The 25908-nt window shown below is 32.4% G+C and overlaps 1 protein-coding gene, 1 long non-coding RNA gene and 1 pseudogene across 2 annotated transcripts; 1 reads left to right on the forward strand and 2 right to left on the reverse strand.

Moving 5' to 3' along the window:
• Nucleotides 1-364: 364 nt before the first annotated feature.
• On the reverse strand, nucleotides 365-5379 carry LOC133198506 (bifunctional 3'-5' exonuclease/ATP-dependent helicase WRN-like; annotated as a pseudogene).
• An 11538-nt stretch (nucleotides 5380-16917) lies between these two features.
• On the forward strand, nucleotides 16918-18252 carry LOC133198514 (uncharacterized). Its single transcript, XM_061334600.1, has one exon. It carries the CDS (start codon nucleotides 16918-16920, stop codon nucleotides 18250-18252), a length of 1335 nt encoding a protein of 444 aa, XP_061190584.1.
• A 4509-nt stretch (nucleotides 18253-22761) lies between these two features.
• On the reverse strand, nucleotides 22762-23623 carry LOC133180794 (uncharacterized). Its single transcript, XR_009720386.1, has 3 exons — nucleotides 23583-23623; nucleotides 23100-23172; nucleotides 22762-22872 (listed from the first exon to the last, which is right to left on the reverse strand). It is a non-coding gene; the product is annotated as an uncharacterized LOC133180794 (long non-coding RNA).
• Between the last annotated feature and the right edge of the window lie 2285 nt (nucleotides 23624-25908).

The following is a 25908-nucleotide window of genomic DNA, read 5'->3' on the forward strand; positions in this document are numbered from 1 at the left end:
TATGTTTATAATTATCAATTTATTTTTAAACTGTCATAATCAAATTATACTATAATTAACGCCATATCAGTGAATTTGAACCTCGTGTAATTCGATGATTAATTTAAAACATTTAAGTGTCACTGAACATAAATTAAGAAGAAAGAATTTATACATACCTCCTCATCTCTACCAATTGAAGAGTGAAACAATACTACTCTTGCATGTTCAATATCTCTTACTCCATCAAACATATCATCTCGAAGTATGCGCTGTGCAGCCTGTGTATAATTTTGATTAAGAATCATTTATTTTTATTATTGTGACAGTAGTTTGTGAAGAAATCGACTAAAAAAAATTGATAAACAGGAAACATTTTGCTTTATTAAACCTGTACTTTAATTAGCAATAATATTGTTCTTAATCCCTTATAGCCATATCCAACCCAATTGATTCCAACACAATAAATGAGAGTGACAGGGTAATCCTCTTTGTTTCTCTTCAGATCACAAAACACATTTTCAAAAATTTAATCATATGATGCTTGTGTAGACACTTTTCTACTGGGTCTTCGTAGAACAATCAAGGAGAGATTGTCACGCAATGGTGATGTTTTAATTAATTTTGGGTTTTCCATGCCAAGGAATTTTGTAATATCTACAACACCATTAACTGAAACAGTTGCAGACAGAGCTAAAAACTTAGCATCTGGTCTGACAGCACGCAGTTGCTTTATTTCCCGAAAGATTGGGCGGAAGTCATGTCCCAAGTCTAAAATACAATGGGCTTCATCTACCACAATATACATATAGTCAGATACACTCTGTAGTAGCTTATAAACCTCTGGTTTTCCAACAACAGCCTCTGGGTGTGCAAAAATGTACATTGTTTTTCCTTTCTCAAAGTCTTTTATAAAATCATAACTGGAACTATTCCTTAAAAGGAAAGAAGAATCTCTGAGCTTTTTCATTTGTTCCTCAATTATCACATTTAAAGGTTCAATGACAAGAACGACTGCAGGGTTCCCTGTCACTTCCAAATGATAAAATGGAAGAAGTTTATATAACAAACTTTTTCCGTATCCAGTAGGCAAAATTATAAGCTACAACATCATGGTGCAGAAGACTTTCCAAAGACTTTTGTTGAAGTGGTTTCAATGCCGAAATGTTCTGGTCAAACATCAAATTGTACTTTTGTAGGGCCTTTCAAAAAGAAGGGTAAAAATGCCTATTTATAATTGTTATAACATGACATTACAGGTGTTTGAATATACTTTCTGTTATATTTGAGTATTGTGAATTTCATTTTATCTTGTTTTACTTTTTTGGAATGATGAATAAATTTTTAAAAATAAAGATGAAATTCACTATTATAACTTACAAAACGGAAGAAAATGTCCTTAAATTTTGTGAATTTTTATATGCATGTATATGGGAGAAATTTTTAGCTGTAAGAGTTAACTCCCTTAGTTGAGATTTACTGTGTCTCAATTGTATTACTTATAATGATTTTATGAGATATTGGTCATATTACATGATGCCCGGTATAACTTAGCTCAGAGGTGTTTGGAAATACTTTTAGTTTTGTAATTTTGTATTGTGAATGTCATTATTTATCAGTTTGCTTTTGTAAGTGTGTGCATGAATTATGTTTGTTGAAGAAGTTTTTTTAGAATAAAAGTAATTAATGAATTTAAATTAAACTATCATTATCAAATAAATTAGATTTAACTTATATAGCAGAGAAAGAAAATATATTCAGATGGCTTTAATTTGGTATAAATTTTTATGCTTAGTAAATGAAATGATTATATATGCATGTATTAGGTGTAAGAGTTGTCTTCTTTAATTGGGATTAAATGTATGTATATTGATCTGGACATGTTAGCGAATGAGAACTGCATGTAAAAGAGAATTAACTATATTTATATAATTGATGTATAGTACATGTATTGCCAATTTTCATTTGGTTTTCTTATGTGCACTGTGATCACCAGGTATTGACAGATGCATGTAATGCTGCTGTAAAAGATGCTATTTTTGAAGTTGGATGATGCAATTTGTTAAAAACAAAGTAATATAATATATTAATTGAATCAGGGACAAACAAGATGAACTTAACATGGTAAGATTTGGACACATATAGATGCAGATTTAAATAAAAAAAAAATTACATGTTAATACAAAGATTTCTTGAGGCGCATATATATATTCTGCATAACCTGTGACGTTCAAAGTCTTGTAGACAACATTTGATAGATATTTTTAATGTACAATATACAATATGTAAACCTCTCAACACAAATTGCAAGAACTTTTGGCTTTCTGCTCTAATCTAAATGTTGAAACTTAACTTGTAGATATTTTAATGAGATGAACAAAAAGGAATTTGTAAAATGTGTTCCTTGAAACTGATTGAAGATTTCATTCTATATTCTTCTCATTATGACCTCAGATTGATGTATTTGAAAAAAGTATTTATATAGTATAAGAAATGTAGTGTTTGGAAATTAAATCAACTTCTAAGAATACAAAGTGTGAGGGAACTATGTAATCACTAAATCTCAGAAAATATTCATGTGAAGCCTCCATTAACTGAATGAATTATTTCTTTTTTTCAACTGTTTCGTAATTATAATTACCTGATATAACATTCTCTATGTACTTTAATTATTATGCCCACTCTCATATTGTTATATTTAATGTTATATACAGTAGTATTTCGTAATTACATGAATTATGCACTATGATGTGCAACATGTGCCATGCATATGGCACAGGAAATAAACAAACATGAACCCTGCAACCAAAACTGACTGTTAAAATTGTCTTTTCCAACATTATGTATAAAATAAGACATCAACGTAGTTTCTATCAATGTTTGCTTAGACTACGCTGTTAGGATATACTCAGTTTTTAATTTTTCTGTGAATTCCATTTTTTTTCTCATTTTCATATGTCAATGCATGACAAGAACAATGCTCCCAGGAATTGAACCTGGATCTCCTTATCCCTTTTTACAGCTCGGATAAGGTGTGTTACCATTACACCAAAACAAAGTTATTTTACATGCATTGAAAAGGAAAATGATTTTTTTTTCTTAGTCAAAAATTTTGAAACAGCTTGAAACATTTTTTTAAAAAAAAAATTATCTAGGTATTTTATCTGTCTATCCCTTTCACATCAGTAGGGGGAAAAAAGTTGAGAACATTTTAATATCAGGAAGATTTGTCGAGACAAAAATCTTGGAGTGAATTTCTCTTGAAAGTAGTGATGGGACATCGGTTAATTTTCATAATCGATCATCGGTTGGAATCAGTTACTGCTTCCGATGCGATTTTACCGATAATAATCGAATTTCATAGTTTTGTATACAAAAAGCAGACTATTACAATTATTTCATATTATTTCTTTAACTTGAATATATAAAATATACAATATATTATTTTCTTTGTTGAATTGCTTCTTTTACACTTTCTAGGCCTAAAAAAATTATGTTTGATTGTTTCCTGTAACATTCCCAAAAAATCAAGGGTCGGTAGGCCGGGAATTTTTTTTTTTTTTTTTTTTTTTTTTTTTTTTTTTTTTGCTTATGAATAATGGAGTCAAACATCCCGGGACTCAATTATCCAGGTGTTATATTTACAGTGGACACCCACCATGGCTGCCTAGCGGCAGAAAACGAACTTCAAAAAGCTGTGGGGGGAATTGATTACTCTTTATATCGAAGGTAAATGTTGACTTAGTTGCATATTTTATATCTCAAATAAAAGATACAATTATATTTTTGAATAAAAAGAATCAGCTGATTGATCAAACCAAAGACCAAATACAGATTTGGCAGAAAAAAAATCCACCCTGGGGTAAACTGAATGGGTCGGTCGGGTTACAGTAAACAAACATAATTTTTTTAGGCCCTATATATGCACCATTTGGTTCTTAATCACCTCTGCTTCGTGCTAGTTGGCTAGTATCAGATGCAGACGCCATTGTCTTTCATTAAGAAGAAATAACCAGAAATGGAGAATTCCGGAATGTGTTGTATTAGAAGTATGTTTCCGATGATCGATTATGAAAATTATAATCTATCATCGGAATCGGTAACATTTTTTCGTCGACAATCAATGTTTTCTGATTATCGGTACAACACTACTTGAAAGAGTATAAAATGTTGCAAAAGTATGCATTCTGTAAAAAAAAGGAAAGTTTTGAGATTTTTTCAAAGGAAAGGAAAAAGGTACCACTTAACATTAGGTAAAACAGTATTGTAAAACAGTGCAATTGCCCAAATTAAAATGATAAATAGCCTGTTTGGATCTTTGGATATAATATTAGTTATGCATGGGATATTAAAAAAAAATCACTTTAAAAAAAGGGGGGAGGTAATTAGGTCTGGTATTTTTTGGTAATCTGCAAAATTATATTCATGAGGCATGCAAAAAAAAAAATGTTTACCTGAAGTGTTTTCAGTGTTTTTGTGTCTTTCCTCTTATTTTCGTGTAGATTCATTCTATTTTTACTGTGAATTTATATCACATTTATTAAAAAAATCGTGATGCATTTACATATGAAAGCAGTTTCCCATACTTGACCTAATTATTTCGAAAAACTTTCGATGAAGTGTTCAGAGGTTTGCTAAATCTGAGTGTGTTATGATATGTCATTCATGTTTACAAGTGAACAGCTGATCGATGATTGTCGGCAAATATGTGGTAGGTTGGCAGATCAAATCAGGTGATTCGTGGACAAATGGCGGTCTATATAATATCATTGAACTGAATTCTAATCAAATAAGTGAAAAAAAATCGACATGACGCAGTGAAAAATGTGATTAATCCTGCAAGATTTATCATTTACATACAAACTTACCATATCGGCCGCCATCTTGGATGTTACTTAGGACGCTGACATTGCTAGGTGCATGCCAGGCCTTCTGTGCGTGCACATCGGAAGGCCTCGGGAACCAGGCTAGAAAACTTCAGGTGCGGTTAATTGTACTCATCCGAGGTGTTTCGAATGTAATTTACAGCTTTTACCGCTTAATATGAAAACTGAGGTGTAATCGTTAGGTTTTACCCAAATTATCAGTGACTGGTTTTATTATTTATCCAAATTACCAGAGGTAGGCATATTTAGATTTATAATAATGTAGTTATTGAACCATTAATGGTGTATTGACATTGTGTGTTGAATTTCCCTTGTCGCGTGGAGGAAATTCGAAATGAGGTGTACACTATACATTTTTCTTTTAATTACGATCCTGTCATTTATTGATAATAATGATTCAATAAATAAAAATAAATGTCAATTTACATTATTCTTACTATCATTCATCCACTCGTTATTTCAATGAATTATTTCACAAGAAATAGCTGGCATTTGTTTACCCGTTCATAACCATATGCCGAATGCCGAATTTGTAACACTGGAATTTATCTCTTTCTTGTTTAAAGAGAAGATAATTGTGTCATTATCTTCTGTATCTCTTGCACTTCAACTAGCAGAAACGTTAAAAAAAATGATTGATTGAATGTTGTTTAAAGTTAAGTTCGATAATTTTTCACTCATATAGAGAAGTCACCAAATACCGGTGAAAGCCTTACTCGGCACTGAGGGGCATTGAGTAGTGAGTGATTTATATTGTGCCAACACCTGTCGTGAGACTGGATCTCAGTTGTTAAGGTCTCAGCCGAAAGGCCCACAAGTTTCAAAGTGCAGAGCGATTGGCGAAGGAACAGTTGCTATTTGTTTTTTATCGACTCAATTTGAAGCAACGACCTTCCGATCAGGGAACAAACGCTATACCGACCGAGCTTAGGTGACGGTTTGTTGAAACTACAGTGTTTTAAGGAACCCATGTGTCGCCTACTATAGCATCATTAAAGAAATAAATGAAACTAAATGATGGTTATCTTTTCTTTAAATATTATACTAGTATAATATTCACGATAAATAAAATTTATCATAAAAAGTTACGGACCATATAAATTCAAATTAACATAAAATCAAAGTTAGTTTATCAAAAATAATCATCTATTCAAACGAGTTTATTTCAAGAATCCCCAAGATTCACAAAACCAAGTCAGTATACCGATAGTGAACTAACAGAACAATCTGAACATCGCACAGCCTTTTTCGTCAAGTCGAGAACAACATTGGCCTTTTCTGTCAAGTCGAAAAAATATTATCAGAAAAAGAAAGTGTATATAAATACAAGTTTAATTCATCGGTGTACCGATCCCGTTTTATGAATGAAAAAAAAAAAGAAAATCACATGGAATTTTCCGTGAGATCGAGAACATCACTCGGCCTTTTTCGTCAAGTCGAAAGACCGAGGTTTTATTTTGGTTGACTACGAGACTGAGTGATTTTCTATTGTTAACAGCATATATTTAAATTTCAGTATGTGTTGTTAATGTCATTAATACATATAAAAAGGTCAAGATCAGTTGGACTGTTACGCTGATATTTTTCAACACATCTAATGACAAGCAGTGTACTGCACAAATTGACCTCTAAAGGGTCAAAGAATATATGTATATCGACACTATAGTGTATTTTAAAAAGTAGGTCAAAGATCAAGTGCAATGGTCGGTAACCTTGGTATTTTACAAAGCCACTCTTGACCGCTCACGGTAGCTCAGTCGGTAGAGCGCTCGCTCCGTGATCGGGAGGTCGTGAGTTCGAATCTCGGCCGCGACTGACCTAAGTCGATAAAAAATGGGTAGCAATTGTTCCTTCTCCATGCGCTCGGCTCTTTTAAGTGAAAATTGCTGGTCCTTTGGATGAGACCTTAAAAACCGAGGCCCCGTGTCACGCCAGGCGTTGGCACGATAAAGATCCCTCACTGCTCAATGGCCCTGAGTGCCGAGTAAAGGTCAAAATTTGAAGCCCTTCACCGGTATATTGTGACGTATCTATATGAGTGAAAAATTCTCGAATGGGACGTAAAACAACATACAATCAATCAATCAAAGCCACTCCTCAAGGCAAAATCTTTACCTCTAATAATGCTCAAGACATAAGGTGTGACAGACAGACGGATAGATGGACGGACGGATAGACAGACAGACAGACAGACGTCTAGTCAAGTGATCCCTAAGTGTTCCTCTGATCTGAAGGCGACACAAAAATAGAAAACAGTTTTTTTTTTACAGAATAGATACTGCTGGGAAAGGCTTGTGAATGCAGTTTCACCCACAGAGTCACTGTTAATGTTGACATTTTAGAACAAAGTTTTTCAAATAAGATTTAATTATTAATCCATTTCAAAGTAAAGTGGATTAAAATTCTATTGTTTTTTGTTCAACAGCTAGTTAATAACTGATTGTTAGATAAATTGCAATATATGATATTTCTAGGCTCTAAATGATATTCTCTCTGAGCAAAAGAATATATAGCTGGTACTGTCCATTCTAAAAAAAAAAAAGACGGACCCCTGGAAACAGCAAAGGTGGAATCAGGTGTCTAGGAGGAGAAAGCATCCCTGCCGGCCGATCATATCACCGTTAGTCCTTTTTATTGGTCATATAAACGGAGAAATCATTGATCAAAATTAGTGTAAAACAATGGCTAACGATTGGTATGAAAGATATCAATCAAAATACGACTTGGTGATATTTAAAAAATAAGGTCATTATAACGGCCATAACATTGTTGCAAAATGTTGACTTTAAATCAAAGGGGATTGTCAAAAGCCCTGTAACATAAATTTATTTCTCAGTAGCCTATCCCTGTTGAAAAAAAAAATTATCGTCCTCAGAACATACTTTTGCGTACCGATTCAGTTGGAAGACATAAATACCTTATGCAGTTGATATTGGAATATTACATAAATAAGAAACGTTGACGATTGTAATGAAATCTAAAGATAACTAACAATTATCAAGCTCAAAAGTCCATTCATACAATACAAATTTGGAGCATTGCAAAAGCGGACCTCGTAAATATCAGAGGTGGGATCAGGTGCCATGGAGGAGTAAGCATCCCCTGTCAGCCGATCACATCTGCCGTGTGCTTCTTGTCACGATCGTGCAAACAGAAAACTCCGCAGAAAATTGAGTGTGAAAATAATGGCATAACATTTTTAATGAAAAACGTCAGTCAACATCTGACTTAATGATAGATTGTATTTGCTAAAAAGCTCATTATATCAACCACAGAATATGCAAATTATTGACTTTAAACGAGACTGTTGATATTCTTGTTTCATCTACTTATTCGTCAATGGCTTGTCTCGTTTTAGAAATTGTTCGTAAGTAGAGCATGCTCTTGCGCATCGAACCAACTGGGTGACATAAACTGAAGTCATCAAGTTTATCATATAATCTAGTTTAATGTCATTATACAGTAAAACATCAAGGTATGAAACATATTTGATATTTGTACTGCGAATCTCTTGATATAAACATATTGTAGAAAAAAATTAGAAAATTAAAACATAAACTACCCGTATTGCCCCCCCCCCTCCCCCCAAAAAAAAGCAAGCAAACGAAAACAAAAAAAAAAATGCTAAAAATATGAAAAAGAAGAAACACTAAATAAAACCCCACAAAACCCAAACAAGCATACGAAGAAAACGGTATTTATTTGTGTACATTGCTCAGTAACCAATATCTAATATCATTGTGTAAATTAAAGCCGCGAGACATTCACGTTGCGTGCCATTATATATTATCATTATAATTATTTTATGACATGAGATTATCTACGTGTAGAGTCTTGATGATCACATTGCAATCTTAATCATGCTCAGATCAATCTTTGCTATAAGTGTCGCCCGCGTGTCGCAGTGGTTAGAGCGTTTTCTCTAGAGTCGCACAGTGAGGAATTGATCCTTACGTCGCGGGTTCGAATCCCCAAAGACCGTAAGTGCCCAATACTGATCTTAATTTGCAACCCTTACGTCGCGGGTTCGAATCCCTCTGCGGGAGGCGGAGACCGGCCCTTTGGATGAGACCGTATAAACCGAGATCCCGTGTCCCAGTAGATGCTTAGACGAAAAAGATCCTGACTGCTCAAAGGCCGTAAGTGCCCAGTACAGATCTTAATTTCCAACCCTAAACCGGCAAGTGGCGGCCACTCATTATATATGAAAAATTCTCGAAGGGACGTTAAACAAACAAACAAACTACCGGCAGGCACTTTATCCCATCTCTAGTGTTTCCAGTTTGTGTTTATGTCCGAATGGGACGTAAAACAACATACAATCAAAGTTCCCAATTTTATTTCTCTTAGTCAGGAATCTAAATAGTAACTCTTTATTTCCGTTCAAATTTTATTACTTGGTATCGATGGGCTTGATTGGTCTATTCTGATCAATTCCATTACAAAAAAATTTAAAAATTTATAGTTCATTGTACCATCATCAAAATCCAATTTGTTTTGACAAGATAATTATAGTTCATGAAATTGAAGTCTCTTTTCAATTTATAAAGTTACTGTCACAGGTACTTGGGTCTTGGTTTATAAATATGTAGGTACCTTATTGATATGTTAATATCAATGATTTCTACAATCACGACGTTTTGATAAACTTTTGATATGTTAATATCAACAAGGTACATACATATTTATAAACCATGACCCAAGTACTTGTGGTCACTGTAATTGCTACACCATTAATGTCCATCCTGGTTCAATAAACTTTAATTTTATTTTGCTGTCACTAATAATTCCACTATAAATAACTAAAATGATAATGATATGAATATATTCTAAGTTTAGAATGTTAAAAAAAAATGTCCGTTCTAAACCCTTTAGGTTTACATCTTTAATATACAATATCAATCAATACTGACAAAGTGTTTTAGTCTTCTCTTCACATTTCGCCCATCGTCTGGTAATTCTCGACAGAATTCATAGAAGAAATAAAGTTCTGTCGCCAGTTGAAAGATCGGGGTTCCCTGTATTTAGAACCTTTTAAAATGATTGCTTTTAGGTTGTCATTTTCAACTGTACTAACATCACCACTAATGACGAAATTTTTGTTTAGATGGTCAATATCTAAGTACTGTAAGGTGTGTTTGTAATTGAAAAAAATGGAAGCAACAATTGGGAAATATCTGTAGGAAATGCATGTGTAGACTTCAACATGAAATATAGTGGAATGCAAGACTAAACATTTTGTCATGATTAAGAATGTTACTTATGTTAACAACGTATTTTTCTTTGTTGGAAAAATTTAAGTTTCAAATAATTCATTCAAAAAAAAAAGGTAACCGAGTAAAGTCTAGTGAGAATGTGATGAAAACCTAATTGTATTGAAGTCAGGTAAAAATGAAACATTGTGAACAGAGCCAACACTGTTTATTTATGCTGCAATCTGATAAAGATAGAACTGAAATATACATAGGAACAGTGTATTTGAGATCTATAAACGTACATGGAAAACACACATTATTATATATCTGCTATCAAATATCCAGTCAATAAACTTTAATCGATGAGAGAATACGAATCGGGTACTTTGAAAGGGAGTATTATTCGGTCTTTGTTCCTATTGCATCTGGTGCAGCGTGATTTAAAAGATATATATAAATAGTATGCATAAGATCCAACTTTCTTACATCTTACCATTATGAGTCTGAAACCAAATTGCTGATATTTTCAATAAGTACTTTGCAGCGATGTCTTGTAAACTTTTGTTTTATCTACAAAACCACATCTTTGATTACTAAGGCAATCTATAAAGTATAAACTTGGGTAAGGAAACCCTCTTAGCCTTGCACCTATTAGTAAATCCGAAGTACTTGATATGTTGAACAGGGTTTAATGTAAATAAATCAGCAGGCGTTGACGTCATTGGATCTCGTCTCCTCAAACTCCCGGCTAGTGCCATTGGCTAATCAGTCACTTATTTTATTAAACCTAGCATCAGTAAGGTATTTTTCCATTGAGGATGAAACAAGCAAAATTCACTACTGTTTACAAGAACGGCAACAAAGCAGACCCGGGTAACAACCGTCTCATTTCTATACTACCAATAAAATCCAAACTAATTGAAAAGCACATAGCTAATCCAAATGCGTTATTTAACATCAACGGTGGACCTCAAAAAATCTCAATCTGGGTTAAGAGAATTTCACTCTTGTCAAACAGACCTACTTAACTAACTAGATTGCATGCTATGGATCAAGGTAATCTCACAGGTATAATATTTTTGGATTTCATCAAAGCTTTAGATCTAGTAAATAATGACATTATATAGATAAAGAATTAGAACTTTGATCAATTGTCAATCCAATGGTTTCACCCATTTTAATGACAGGACCCAAGTGTAAAAATTGGTACGTATTCTTCAGGTATTTTAGTTATCACAGCAGGTGTGCCACAGGGATCAACATTAGGCCATTTCAGGTCTTAATAATCACATCTTAAATAAAATATACACCTTTCGATAAAATTTGTTAGATGTGTGAGTGCCTTAGTGATTTAAGTGATCACCACTTTTAATCTAATTTTATCTTCCTTGTATAATAGAAATCGATTATAAACAGTATATAAAGGATGATTCTCTATAAGACCATTTTCCGGCCTACGATAAAATCACTTAAAAATGTGATTTTATGTAACTTTAATCATTATATTTCATGATTTTGATGTTTGTTTTTCAACATCGATCACCTAAGTCGCGTGATTTAAAGATCACAAACGGCCGTCAAGTAAAGAAAAATTGAGGGTAGGTCTATTTACATCACGTTTTCATGCATGTTTCTAGATGTAAATGATCAAAAATTGTTTATTTATGTCGGAAACATATCAGACTTAAGTAATAAAAGCAAAGATTGTTTAATTTAAGGCTAAAGATATTTTTTTATGGCAAGAATTTTGATGCATTCACATTTTGCATATTTTGAATGTAAATCTTTACAAAATGCACCTCGTACGATGTTGAAAAATGTTTAATTAGCATTTAATTAAAAGTATTATTTCATATATGTTTATATTGTACTTGTGTATTGTTTCTATAGATGTGGTACCTATTTTACGCATAAAATGCCCATGCAAGAAATGAGATTTCTAAGTTTCTTTTGAACTATAAAAGTTGTGTATCAAATGTTTAAAGCAATGAATGAATTTTGTTTGTGATTAAATCAAAATTAAGTTGTAATTTATAAAATATAGTCTACATTTGCAAAAAAAAAAAAAAAAAAAAAAAAAAAAAAAAAAAAATTCATTAATTTACAGGATGAAAATATTAATGCAAGTACATGTTAATAGTCAGTGCATAAAACTCAGAACGGTTGTATTAAAAATATATATATCGACGTAAAATGAAATAACATCGTAAGAGTTGATTTGATTCAATTAAATTACGCATGTAAAACAATATATTTAATTTAAAATTCTATCTTAACTATAATACACAAATGTATGTATAAAAGTCGAGCCCCCCCCCCCCCCCCCTCACGGCACTCCATAAAATGGAGTAGATTTTCAACAGTTCCTTCCACTACGCATATCAGAAGTTTTAGTATATCCATGGACTAACAGAGTTCTACAACATCCCAGGTACAAAATGGACCGTAAGAGATGACACTCCTTCGCACTCTTGAAACCTGAGAATTAAATTCTCTTTCCGTGCTGCGTCAAGAACTAAGGTGTTTAACACGGGTAGTGACAGTTCCTTTGCTAAGTCCTCAGCATTGAAAGTAAAAGTCATGGGTCTCTTGGATATTATCTTAAAGAAGGAGGTCCTGTCCCACGGTAGGTGTTGGTCAATACTGAAACCATGCATAAATCAAAATTGTGACACTTCACCTTAAGTGGATGATCTCTTTATCTGGGTGAAAAATTCTAAAATGACGTAAATTAAAGCAACATTCAATTATCAATCACGTGACATTTAGGAACCCCTTTCTTCCTTGGCGTTTTATTTTCTAAGACAGAACTACTGTTCTCATAACTTATATTGATGCTACCAAAGAAGTGTGATGAATAGATTGAGTCCTCTCAACACCCAGTTAACAAAATACATGGATCCTATGTCACTCATACGGAAAAGTGTCTTTCTAAAAGGTCGAGGCGAGAATTTCCATCATGAAACCATCCCATCAGTAATTCTCTATCTATAAAAGTTACATGTGTACCCATAGAAAAATTAAGTTTATAACACAAATAGCAAATGCATCTTCCCGCTACAACAAAAATAGCTTTTATCATTTCTAGAACTAATAACAAATATGCAGTACTCCTAAGGAAATACAAATACAAAGAAGTAGCATAGATAAACTAAACTATCCTTATAAATTATATAATTATAATAAGTAACTTATATTCATGTCTTATAGTCTATAAAAAAATTTCTTTATTTCTAGCAGATAGTTCAATGAGACTTGTCTTCACGTAATTTCATAACAACCAGTCATTTCAGTCCTTTGATTTTAGATTTTTTAAGTAAAAAGTTTACCTTTTTTGAGTAAACATGCATGGCTTATATAAATTCTTAGTAAATCAATAGAAACATGTACTCTAAGTGGAAGTTTATAATAAGAAATAATCTACATAAGCTGATATCCTTCATTGTAAGTAGTTAGCTTTTCCTGCAAATATCGTAAAAATGAAAAGTTTTTATTTACATGTCATAACCACCTTTAACCAAGTTGATAATTTGGTAGTCACTTTTTATGTTCATAAAAAGTTTACATGCAAACTTTGGTGTTGGCTAAAGGTGGTTATGACATGTGTAGGAGTTACCTAACACACCAACCCTCTTGAGTTTTCCCATTACCCTAATGCTAATACGGACCGATAGTACCTTACTTTGTGACCCTATATCATAACAAATACTTTTGTATCATTAACCAATCAACATTTATCATTAAATTGGAACATTAGCCTACTGACTCATGCAGTTTTTAAGGGAAAAAATACTATTTGAAAATTTGAAGTCATTGTAGGCCGCAAAACGGCCTTATAGAGAATGATCCTTTCTCAATATTTCCCTGGTGATTTTCACCAACGAAAAATTACCACTTTCTAAATCATTAAGAAAATTGCGGTCATTGAAATGTTTAAAGAATCTGTATGTGATCTCAGCATACATGTTTGTACTTTGCTTTACGAGTAAAATTAATGAAATTATACGTTTTTTATGACACATACAGGGTAGTGTTGTTACATAACACTTGAGGACACTTGAAATTCAAATATCAGTGTAAACATGGTTAAGGGTACTAGATGTGTTTGTAATTGTAGAAATAAAAATCTCCAACCATTTTCATCAAAACGAGAGGAGTTTTTATTTCCCTACCTCGTTCTTCAACTTAGCAGGTACAGTGGCAGATTGTATGCAATATGAAGATCTAGAATTGGGCATTACAATAAGCCAAAATGGTTCTATTTGGCTTCAACGGTTATAATTTAGATCTTTGGACACATTCAACAAAATTCTACCGACTGTACCCACGTAGTGTGTCCTTTCTCTCAAAACACCCTTTTATAAAGAAATCATTTTAACCTGCATTTTCATTTTAAAAATCCCAAACCTCTAAAGCATCCAATGTCTGTTTATCATTTTAAAGTAGAGTGAAATTGAATTCGATCTAATTTTCACAAAATGTGACAAATGCTTAGATATTCCAGAATTTTGACCCTTTTATTAAAGCTGAATTGTTATCCTAAATTTCCAGATGTTTAAGGATGATAAGCAGTTAATTTTTTGTGGGGAGCTTTTTTTGAATGCTGCCTCGGTGTTTTTAGAAATCTTTAAAGTGAGTATTTAAACTTTTAGATTTGCTTCCTGGATACAGGTTTTTAAGTCCTTCAAAAGAATCATTAGAACCTAGATAAGTATCATTTATAATGACGGCTGTTAATTCATACATTCAATGCCGATTTCTTGATGCACACAATTTAAGACAGCCTCGCAACACCATCAGAATAAAACTTTTTCACCATGTCTGGAGTTACGTGCAAAATGACATTCTTTCCCTTATATATGACCGATGTATCTAGGATAAATTTAACTGTTTTCAACTCGGTTGCATCTCAAAATGTTCAAATATCCTTGGATGATACTCAAAAGTAACAAAGACATTCCATCGTCATAGAGATGAACACTTCCCTTTCAATACAGTCTAGTCCAGTCTAGTTTTTCTCTCGATCAAACACTTGTATACTTTGAAACACTGCTCCATATTTCTCATAAACAATATTCTTCTTGCCAATATTGCACCAATAAATGCTTGAAGACAAGATTTGTTGGACTCTAGATCAAAGAAAATTCATCAATCTTTGCTTATTCTGCCTGCGAAACCTGAGCACATCTGTTTATGCAAATGCTAAATTGTTCTTTAAATTAAATCAAGTGAGAAATATCTTTAAAAATCACTTAGAATTTTAAAGTAGATACCAATACATTTAAACGTACATATCATGATTTCTATTTTCAATTTCCATGTTTGTGTTAACAAAAACAACCGTGTTTATGTATTTTAACCTTACTTCCTTATTAAAGAAGTAAAGTACCGGATATGACTTTAAAACATTCATAAAAATTGTAAGGTACTCATGAAAAATGAGTCAAATAACGAATAATCTATTTGTATAAAATACATTTCAAAATTTACATATCACAGCTGAACTGAAGTAAATTAGCTTATAGGTTCACCCACTACTATCAATGATATGTAAAACGAATTTTATTGAAATTATCTTATTATTTGGTTATATAACTGTGAAGTATTGACATTATTATGTACCTTCTTTCTGTAGGAGCTGATGTGTTTATAATGGTGAAAAGTCTTTAAAACTTACAAATTCCTACATTATGATTTGTTTGTCTCTTTTTTTCCCAAAGAAAATAATACAACAAATGTAGCCCGTTGATTCTGTAAATCTATAGGTATAACGACTTTGAACAGAGAGAAGCTGACCGACTTCCTATATATATAGAAAGCACAAAGTAATTCACTTTTTATAAGGATACCCACTTCCGCCCAGCCCCTCGACCTACGGAATCTGTCTCCTAGCAGTACAGGAACAAAAATTAATTTCATTACAACGTGTATTGGTAACGATCCTCTAATAAAACTAATGTCCAAATAACTGTATCTCACTTCCATTCTCAATGACCGTGTAGTGTAGAGCAGCGCAGCGAGAATATTTTGGCTTGTCTAGATAGCCGAGCGGTCTAACGCACTGTTCCTGTACTGCTAGGGGACAGATTCCGTAGGTCGAGAGCTCAACTCCGGGCTGAGGCGGAAGCGGGTATCCTTATAAAAAGTGAATTACTTTGTGCTTTATATATATATATATATATATATATATATATATATATATATATATATATATATATATATATATATATATATTTATATATCATAATTGCAAAGAATTCATACATTGATTTAAAAAAAATCACAAAACTTTTTTTTTATTTTTAGATTGCACAATCAAAGCAATGAAAAAGGTAAAATGGATTAAAAAGCTTTTAAATTTGGAAGCTCAAGGAGAGAATAAAACATCACGATTTATGACAACAGTGGATAAGGATTTCACCACATCAGTGAAAGTCAAACAGTGTTCACAATGTCCCGGTGATTTAGAATTCCACTGTCAGACATGTAAGCAAGATTTCTGCGCTTTATGTAAGGAGAAGCACATCATTTATCTGGACTCAAAACACCATAATGTCAGGATTTACAGTTTAAAGAATACGTACTTTAGGAAAACGGAAGCATGTGAAAAACATCCCGACATGCAATTTCAAACATGGTGTAATTCGTGTGAATATCCATTCTGTGTTAAGTGTGAAGGTCACCAAGAACATGATTTTTTTGAATTAATATCAGTGTTTAATTTGTACAGACAACTTCATAAAGACAGAATTGCGAACATCAGAGGTGAGATTCTCCCGTATAGACTTGCTATTTTAGATGGCATTAAATCTGATATATGGACGTGTCAAACAAAAATAGCAATGTTTCAGGTAAAGATGGCTTCAAAAAGTCAGATACTAAAAGATCAGGTGGATTTGAGTCTACAACACATCGATGAATTGAAACATTATCTGAATTTTATATTACAACAACGGAGAAAAATTGATAACATAGAAAACTATGAACTAAAATTTGAAAAATTAGCAAGTAAGCCAGCGCAATTCCTTTCTTTTCTAAAGAAAACCCCAATTTCAAAGATAAAAGATACTGAACTGCAACGAGAACAGAAAAGTATTAATAGACAAATTTCCGTGTGGCAGAATAATGAACATAATGATGAACGATCAAAAAGAACACAGGTACGTTTCTTCTTCCGGAAGAACACGCCCGTAATCAAGATAAAAGACCTTTCTGAAACAGTCTCCGTTTTCCATCCCTGGTTCCAAATCAACAAACAGAATTTCATGAAGTTCATAGGAGAAATCCAAATCACTGAGAGAGGACAAAGACGCGTACAAACTGAGCACTTGTTTAAATCGAAATATCCAGCTGAGTCCCATGGATGTGTGACTGTGGGCACTATTAGACGTGGATATCATCTGTCTTGTTCTACAATGGACCAGGTAGCTGTCAGTGACGGAACTCATCTCCTCTTGACAAATCTTAAAGGGCACACGTTTTATCATCTGACAGACATAAAGAAGAGTAGTGGTGGTGTACATACAATGAACTCTGCAAATTACATACTTTATATTGACAACGAATTTAATATAAGTAAACTATCATCTTACACAAAAGCAAAAATTATACTAATAGAGAAAACAGAACCATGTGAACCACTTTGTGTCTATTGTTCTCCCGCTGAAGATCTTCTGGTAGGGACGGGAATATATGATGCAAATAAAGATCAATATTCAGAAGCTAAAATAATACGATACAACAACAAAGGACGAAAGGTCCAGACCATTCAGCATAATAGTGCAGGTCAGGAACTGTACAGTAAACCTAGATACATCACAGAGAACCGTAATGGAGATATTATTGTGTCTGACAACCACCGTGCTGTGGTGGTGACTGATCAACGAGGCAAATATCGCTTCTCCTACTCCGGACCTCCACCAGGGCCACGATTATATCCTTATGGAGTCTGTACAGACCCACTGTCAAATATCATTGTGTGTGATGGTACGACTTACTCGGTACAGATGATTGATAAGGATGGACACTTTCTGTCACGGCTACTGACAAAAGGAGACGGGGTCTACAATCCACATAGTCTAGTTTACGACTTTAGAAATCACCTGCTATTAGTTGGATCTTCCACCAACAACAAAGTGAACGTATACAAGTATATAAAACTTCAAAGTTACCTTACATGTGATGATATTTAGGGCACAAGGAATCATACTTATGAATATACATGTATATGCATGAAATATCAATCTTACTGGTAATTATATTAAGGTTAAAATTTCTAACTTATAATTATTTATCAGGTATACACATTGAAAATGATACAAACTAACGTTATGAATTTGCTCGTAGATATTGAAACAAAATTAGACTGGAACATTTCTTGGGCTAGGATTTAAAATTATTTAACCAATTCACTAAAACAAAAAAAAATGTGTAATCTTATTCGCATCTTATGGAAATTAATAAATCTCATAAAAATATAATGTGTTATTGTGTATAGATGAATCCAAATATGGAAAAAGTCAGGTTTACTTCATTAGGAATATAACATGAAATTTCTTTTCTACTATATTTTTGAAGAATATTTGCTTTTTGTCCTACTGTTACGACTTGCAGCTGTCTATGTTCAGCGGCGTAACATTGTGGGGCTCCTTAATCTGAATGTTGAACGAAAAATTTAAAAATATTTTATTAAATTTCATTCAAGTAAATATACACAAAATGGAATATGAAGATAACGAACAGTATTCAAGCTTGAAGTCCATTAAAACAATACAAATCGGGTGCAGTGTTTTAAGGAACCCATGTGTCGCCTACTATAGCATCATTAAAGAAATAAATGAAACTAAACAATGGTTATCTTTTCTTTAAATATTATACTAGTATAATATTCGCGATAAATAAAATTTATCATAAAAAGTTACGGTCAATATAAATTCAAGTTAACATAAAATCAAATTTAGTTTATCAAAAATAATCATCTATTCAAACGAGTTTATTTCAAGAATCCCCAAGATTCACAAAACCAAGTCGGTATACCGATAGTGAACTAACAGAACAATCGGAACATCGCACAGCCTTTTTCGTCAAGTCGAGAACAACATTGGCCTTTTCTGTCAAGTCGAAAAATATTATCAGAAAAAGAAAGTGTATATTAATACAAGTTTAATTCATCGGTGTACCGATCCCGTTTTATGAATGAAAAAAATTGAAAATTACATGGAATTTTCCGTGAGATCGAGAACATCACTCGGCCTTTTCCGTCAGGTCGAAAGACCGAGGTTTTATTTTGGTTGACTAAGAGACTGAGTGATTTTCTATTGTTAACAGCATACATTTAAATTTCAGTACGTGTGGTTAATGTCATTAATATATATTAAAAAAGGTCAAGATCAGTTGGACTGTTTCAACACATCTAATGACAAGCAGTGTACTGTACAAATTGACCTCTAAAGGGTCAAAGAATATACGTATATCGACACTATAGTGTATTTTGAAAAGTAGGTCAAAGATCAGGTGCATTGGTCGGTAACCCTGGTATTTTACAAAGCCACTCTTCCAGGCAATACATGAGCAAAATCTTTACCTCAAATAGTGCTCAAGACATAAGGTGTGACAGACAGACGGATAGATGGACGGACGAATAGACAGACGCCTAGTCAAGTGATCCCTAAGTGTTCCTCTGATCTGAAGGCGACACAAAAATAGAAAACAGTTTTTTTACAGAATAGATACTGTTGGGAAAGGCTTGTGAATGCAGTTTCACCCACAGAATCACTGTTAATGTTGACATTTTAGAACAATGTTTTTGAAATAAGATTTGATTATTAATTCATTTCAAAGTAAAGTGGATTAAAATTCTATTTTTTTTTTTTTGTTCAACAGCTAGTTAATAACTGATTGTTAGATAAACTGCAATAAATGATATTTCTAGGCTCTAAATGATATTCTGTCTGAGCAAAGGAATATATAGCTGGTACTGTCCATTCTAAAATCCTGCAAAAAATACCAATTGTGAACAGTGCAAAAACACGGACCCTGGAAACAGCAGAGGTGGAATCAGGTGTCTAGGAGGAGAAAGCATCCTCTGACGACCGATCATATCACCGTTAGTATTTTTTATTGATCAGATAAACGGAGAAATCATTAATCAAAAATATTGTAAAACAATGGCTCACGATTGGTATGAAAGATATCAATCAAAATACGACTTGGTGATATTTAAAAAATAAGGTAATTATAACGACCATAAAATTGTTGCAAAATGTTGACTTTAAATCAAAGGGGATTGTCAAAAGTCCTGTAACATAAATTTATTTCTCAGTACACAGGCAACTTTGCCACATATGATCCACATATGTGTATCATATGTGGATCATATGATTGGTTTCATATGAGAATCATAAAAAAAGGGCATCATATGTGAATCATATGAAGCAAATCATATGAGTCACATATGATTCACATATGTGAATCATATGAAAAGAACTTCATATGATTTGCACATCAAAAGTTTTAGTGTGTTTCAAGTCATTTACATATGAGAATCATATGAAATGGGCATCATATGTTTATCATATGAAACATTTATGTGGGTTTTTTTTTCATATTTATCAAAAGGAAATACACACATGTACACATTGAAAATCAGGTATTTCTGCTTTAGATGAAATTTCAGTACATTCCAATGATCTGTTAAATACCTGTAAATATTTGATAATGCTTGCACAATTTTCCAAAAGTATCTTCATCAACAGAAATAACTAATATCACACAGTGCCCACTTTAAACAAGAAAGTATACAAACAAGTCAGTAGCATTTGTCGATACACGTATTTTACATATTCTAAAATAAGTACAAATTATTTGAAAGGATTTCAGCAAAATGATCAAGGAGATGAACATGTATACATGTACTAATGAATAACATAATTAGATCATGAACTTGTATAAAAATACCATATGACATGGAAGTGTCCTTAGCAAAATTGAAATATCTGCAATAACATTTGTCAATATATGTAATCTCTATATTGTAAATTTATGACAAATCATAAATAATTCAGATTACATGTACCTACAGCATATTTAACACATAAATGAGTATGAAATCACAAAGGATGGTGTCTCGATCGAACAAAGATACATATATACATATATATAGTTTTTCATAAAATTTTTTATGTATTTATGCATAAAGCATGAAATATAAAATGTGAATACATTAGAATGAGATTTTGCAATCAAAATGATATTCCAGTATACATATTAATGTAGAAAGCCTTGCATGTCAAAGTCTGACAAGATTAAGTACATCCTCCTCATTCATATTTATTCCAGATATTTCCTAATTCTTTTCTTTCTCTGTCAACTTTTCCCATTTGTCCTCCTTCTGATCTTCCATCATCATATTGAAAATTCTTTGAACTGTACCCAAAATGCAAATCCACCAATGTACCCTTTCTGAACAATTTGTTTGTGGCACAGAATAATCTCTAAAAATTATTTTTAAAATAATTAGCATTAATAATAATAACAAGAGGTCCATGGACCACATTGTTCACCTGTAAGCAACAATGGCAAACTCACTTAACTCTGACACAAGTGGCTTTTGTGAAATGTGTGTCAATACAAAAAAAGTGCTGGAATAAATTGCAAAAGTATTTTTTTGATATTTGTTCCATACTGATCAAATTTACTCAAGATTCCCTCCTTAGGCCCCACTATTGTAGCAATGAAGAATTTGTTAAAAAGACTTAATTTTTTCCTATACACAAGTATAAATTACTATATATATGTAAAACTTTGCAACCCTTCAGGGGCCCCACTGGTGGTTTAGTGGTCATTGTTTCAACAAACTTGAAACAACACTGCATAGGGATGTTTGCAAAATAATATCACAAATTGTAGTGTGGTAGTTCTTGAAAAGCAGATTTTTAAAGACTTTACCCTATATAATCTATAGGTTGAACTTTGAACCCCTACTGGTACCTTACTATTGGTCCTCTTTGCCAAGTTCAGTTGAAATTAGTCCAGTGGTTCTGGAGAAGACATAAATGTGAAAAGTTTATGCCAACTACGATGATGATGGACAACGGACAATTCTGATCAGAAAACTTCACGTGAGCCTTCGGCTCAGATGAGCTAAAAACAAGTACTTTCATTTAAAATGAAAGTACTTGTTTTTAGCTCATCTGAGCTGAAGGCTCAAGTGATTCTAAAGATGAATATGATTGGAAAAATTGTTTGTGACATCTAACAAACATGAACTAATTTTCTATCATTGATCATATTTACTAGCAAAGATGTCCTTCCAATAAACAAATATATATCTCAAAATTTTAACATTAAAGTTTAACATCAATATTTTTACAATTTAAAATGTTGACTCTTACTGTTTTTATACTAGCATCATACTAGCATCAGTGTGAAGTATTCCCTCTCTGGATTTGTTAGCATAATTGTAGGAGGAAGGAAACATTTTCATCGATAATTATGTAGAGACTTAATGGAGGGACCCTCTACATCAACTTCTTTGTTACCCATAAGCTAAAACATTTTTTTCTAAACAATTCAATTCACAATGTATAGCTTAAATGGAGTGCAGTGCAAAATTTTATTTTGACGAGGTAATTCAATTTAGCAATAGACTTTGATACTTCTTAGGGTATGTAACATATATAAATAAAATGTGTACACACCTTTGCTCTGATCCGATTTCTGTAATATGTGAATTCAGTGGATCCAAAGCTAGACATAACCCCCATAACATTTCATGTCCAGCCAGCCTTCTTTGCCAGATTGCTGAGCATCTCCTGAATGAATAAAGCAATGCATTTTTCACTTATTTTTCTATACATCAAACACATACTAAGATTCTTCAAGAAAAAATGGTTCACTATTATACATATTGACTATAAACTTTATTAGTTTCATATAATATGACATACATGCTCAGTGCATATCTACTTAAATGCTCAGTGCATCTACTTAAATGCACAATTCTTGCAAAATAGTTAGCTAGCATTTATATTCATCATACCTGTACTTCTGTATCCTTAAAAGAAATCCAGGGGTTGATGCTAAATCTTTCTTTAAGCCAATTGACATTCTCTCTGCAAATTTTTAATTTATATAAAAAAAAATAATAGATATAATATATATTATTAATCCATTTCTGCTTGATGCAGACCCCAAAATCATTAACCAAAGTACATGAAAATGTATACAATGTACTTTCAATGCACATGTAATAGTACCTTGAATGTCTGATTAAGCTAAAAGTCATTATCCTCCAGAAGATAATGTATAGTTTTATAGTTCTTCATAGTTTTTATAGCCAGCAAGTTCTATAATATATGCCTTACATATTTTCATATGTTTTCATACTCATATATATATATTTTATTATTGTGCTGGATTTGTTCTATAGAAAAAGAGTTGGATTTATTTAGTTTTTGATATATGTTTAAGTCATTACTTATATATACTGTGATGATTAATGTATTTATTTATTTATTTTTACCTGCATTGTGATCATGCATCGTCTGCCAAACCAGCTTTGGGTTTAAATCGTCAGTCAAATCAGCTTTGTGTTCAATCGTCAGTCTAATCAGCTTAGGGGTTCTTTGAACAAAAAAAAAAAAATACAAAAACAGCACTGTGACACTGAACTCCAGTTCCTAAATACATTATTTAAAACACGTTTCTCATTCATTTGATGAAAGAACCGAATGAATAACGATCTCAACAAACATTTTACGTTAACTGCTTTACAAGGTTTCTACTTTCACTTTCATATCGAATATAAATATTCAAGCGTAGCTATTAACAAAAGGGAAACAAATCTGAAAAATAAGTGATGCTAAATGGCCTAAACATTCATCGTTAACAAACAAAATTACTTATTGATCACTAGGTTTATCAGCTTTTTACGAACTGCATTAAGTTAACAATTATATACAAGTGATGAGAGTACAGTACTAGAAAGTTTATACGGATCTGTTACCTTAATGAAATGATCTAAACACAATGAACTAGCCTTTAAAAAAGTCTTTCAAAACGTATCCGAAATCACTTACTTTTTTCAACACCCAACTCTTCTGCTGCAGAAGTGACGTCAAACATGACGTACACTTTCATCTGATAAAAACCGAAACCGGTCCGTAAATAAAATGTGGAATGATTTTAATTTTACTCATAAAATAAAACCAACCATAACGGTTTTTGGATAAAATACAAATCAATTTATTCTTGATGAATTTTGTTTTTTTAAGAAAGGATTTTTTTTTTTGGGGGGGGGGGGTAACAGAGTACTTATTCCCTTTTTATCCAAGCTTCTTAAGGAAATGAACATCTTGATTCTTTTGAATAAATATACATTTAAATTTACACATCTTGATATATGTTATTGAAATTATTTTTTAATCATGCAGTCTACTTGTTAAAATATAACACCAACCTATTCATATTAAGCTTAATATGAAATTACTCAAGTGTTAACTGATTAACAGTGAATAAACGTATTTTTTTTTATCTCATTGAATTAAAATAAAAATGAATTTTACCTGTTTATAACAAGGACAAATAAATAAACACACACAGATCTGTTTCATATGATTCTCATATGATAATTCTCAAAGTATGCATATGATTCTCATATGCAGAACTTTCATATGTGTATCATATGTATATTGCTTCATATGATTTACACATGTGTATTCATATGATTTGCCACATATGATACTCATATGATTGAATATACATATGATTCTCATATGATCCTCATATGATCCTCATATGAAAGGCAATGCATATGTGGATCATATGTGGCGAAATTGCCTATGTAGCCTACCCTAGTTAAAACAAAATTATCGTCCTCAGAACATACTTTTGCGTGCCGATTCAGTTGGAAGACATAAATACCTTATGCAGTTGATATTGGAATATTACATAAACGAGAAACGTTGACGATTGTAGTGAAATATAAAGACAACTAACAGTTATCAAGCTCAAAAGTCCATTCAAACAATACAAATTTGGAGCATTGCAAAAAGGACCTCGTAAACATCAGAGGTGGGATCAGGTGCCATGGAGGAGTAAGCATCCCCTGTCAGCCGATCACACCTGCCGTGTGCTCCTTGTCATGATCGTGCAAACAGAAAAATCAGCAGACAATTCAGTGTGAAAATAATGGCATAACATTTTTAATGAAAAACGTCAGTCAACATCTGACTTAATGATAGATTGTATTTGCTGACAAGGTCATTTATCAACCATAGAATATTCAAATTGTTGACTTTAAACGAGACTGTTGATATTCTTGTTTCATCTACTTATCCGTCAATGTCTTGCCTCGTTTAAGAAATTGTTCGTAAGTAGAGCATGCTCTTGCGCATTGAACAAACTGGGTGACAAAAACTGAAGTCATCAAGTTTATCATATAATCTAGTTTAACGTCGTTATACAGTAAAACATCTAGGTATGAAACAGATTTGACAGACTCTTTTAATACGAGTTTACAAGGATAAATCGAGTTTACATATGAAAGAAACTTAAAATTATTGTACTGCGAATCTCTTGATATAAACAAATTATAGAAAAAAAATTAGAAAATTAAAACATGAACTACCCGTATTGCCCCCCCCCCCCCCCCAAAAAAAAAAAAAAAAAAAAACGAAAACAAACAAAAAATGCTAAAAATATGAAAAAGAAGAAACACTAAATAAAACCTCACAGAACCCAAACATACATACGAATAAAACGGTATTTATTTGTGTACATTGCTCAGTAACCGATATCTAATATCATTGTGTAAATTAAAGCCGAGACATTCACGTTGCGTGCCATTA

The sequence above is a fragment of the Saccostrea echinata genome, unplaced genomic scaffold (assembly GCF_033153115.1).
Source record: "Saccostrea echinata isolate AGI-Se365-2 ecotype Australia unplaced genomic scaffold, CSIRO_AGI_Sech_v1 ptg000001l, whole genome shotgun sequence".
Taxonomy (NCBI): domain Eukaryota; kingdom Metazoa; phylum Mollusca; class Bivalvia; order Ostreida; family Ostreidae; genus Saccostrea; species Saccostrea echinata.

Bases quoted from the DNA above. Each gene is read 5' to 3' on its own strand.
- LOC133198514 (XM_061334600.1), top strand. From the start codon at position 16,918: ATGGCTTCAAAAAGTCAGATACTAAAAGATCAGGTGGATTTGAGTCTA.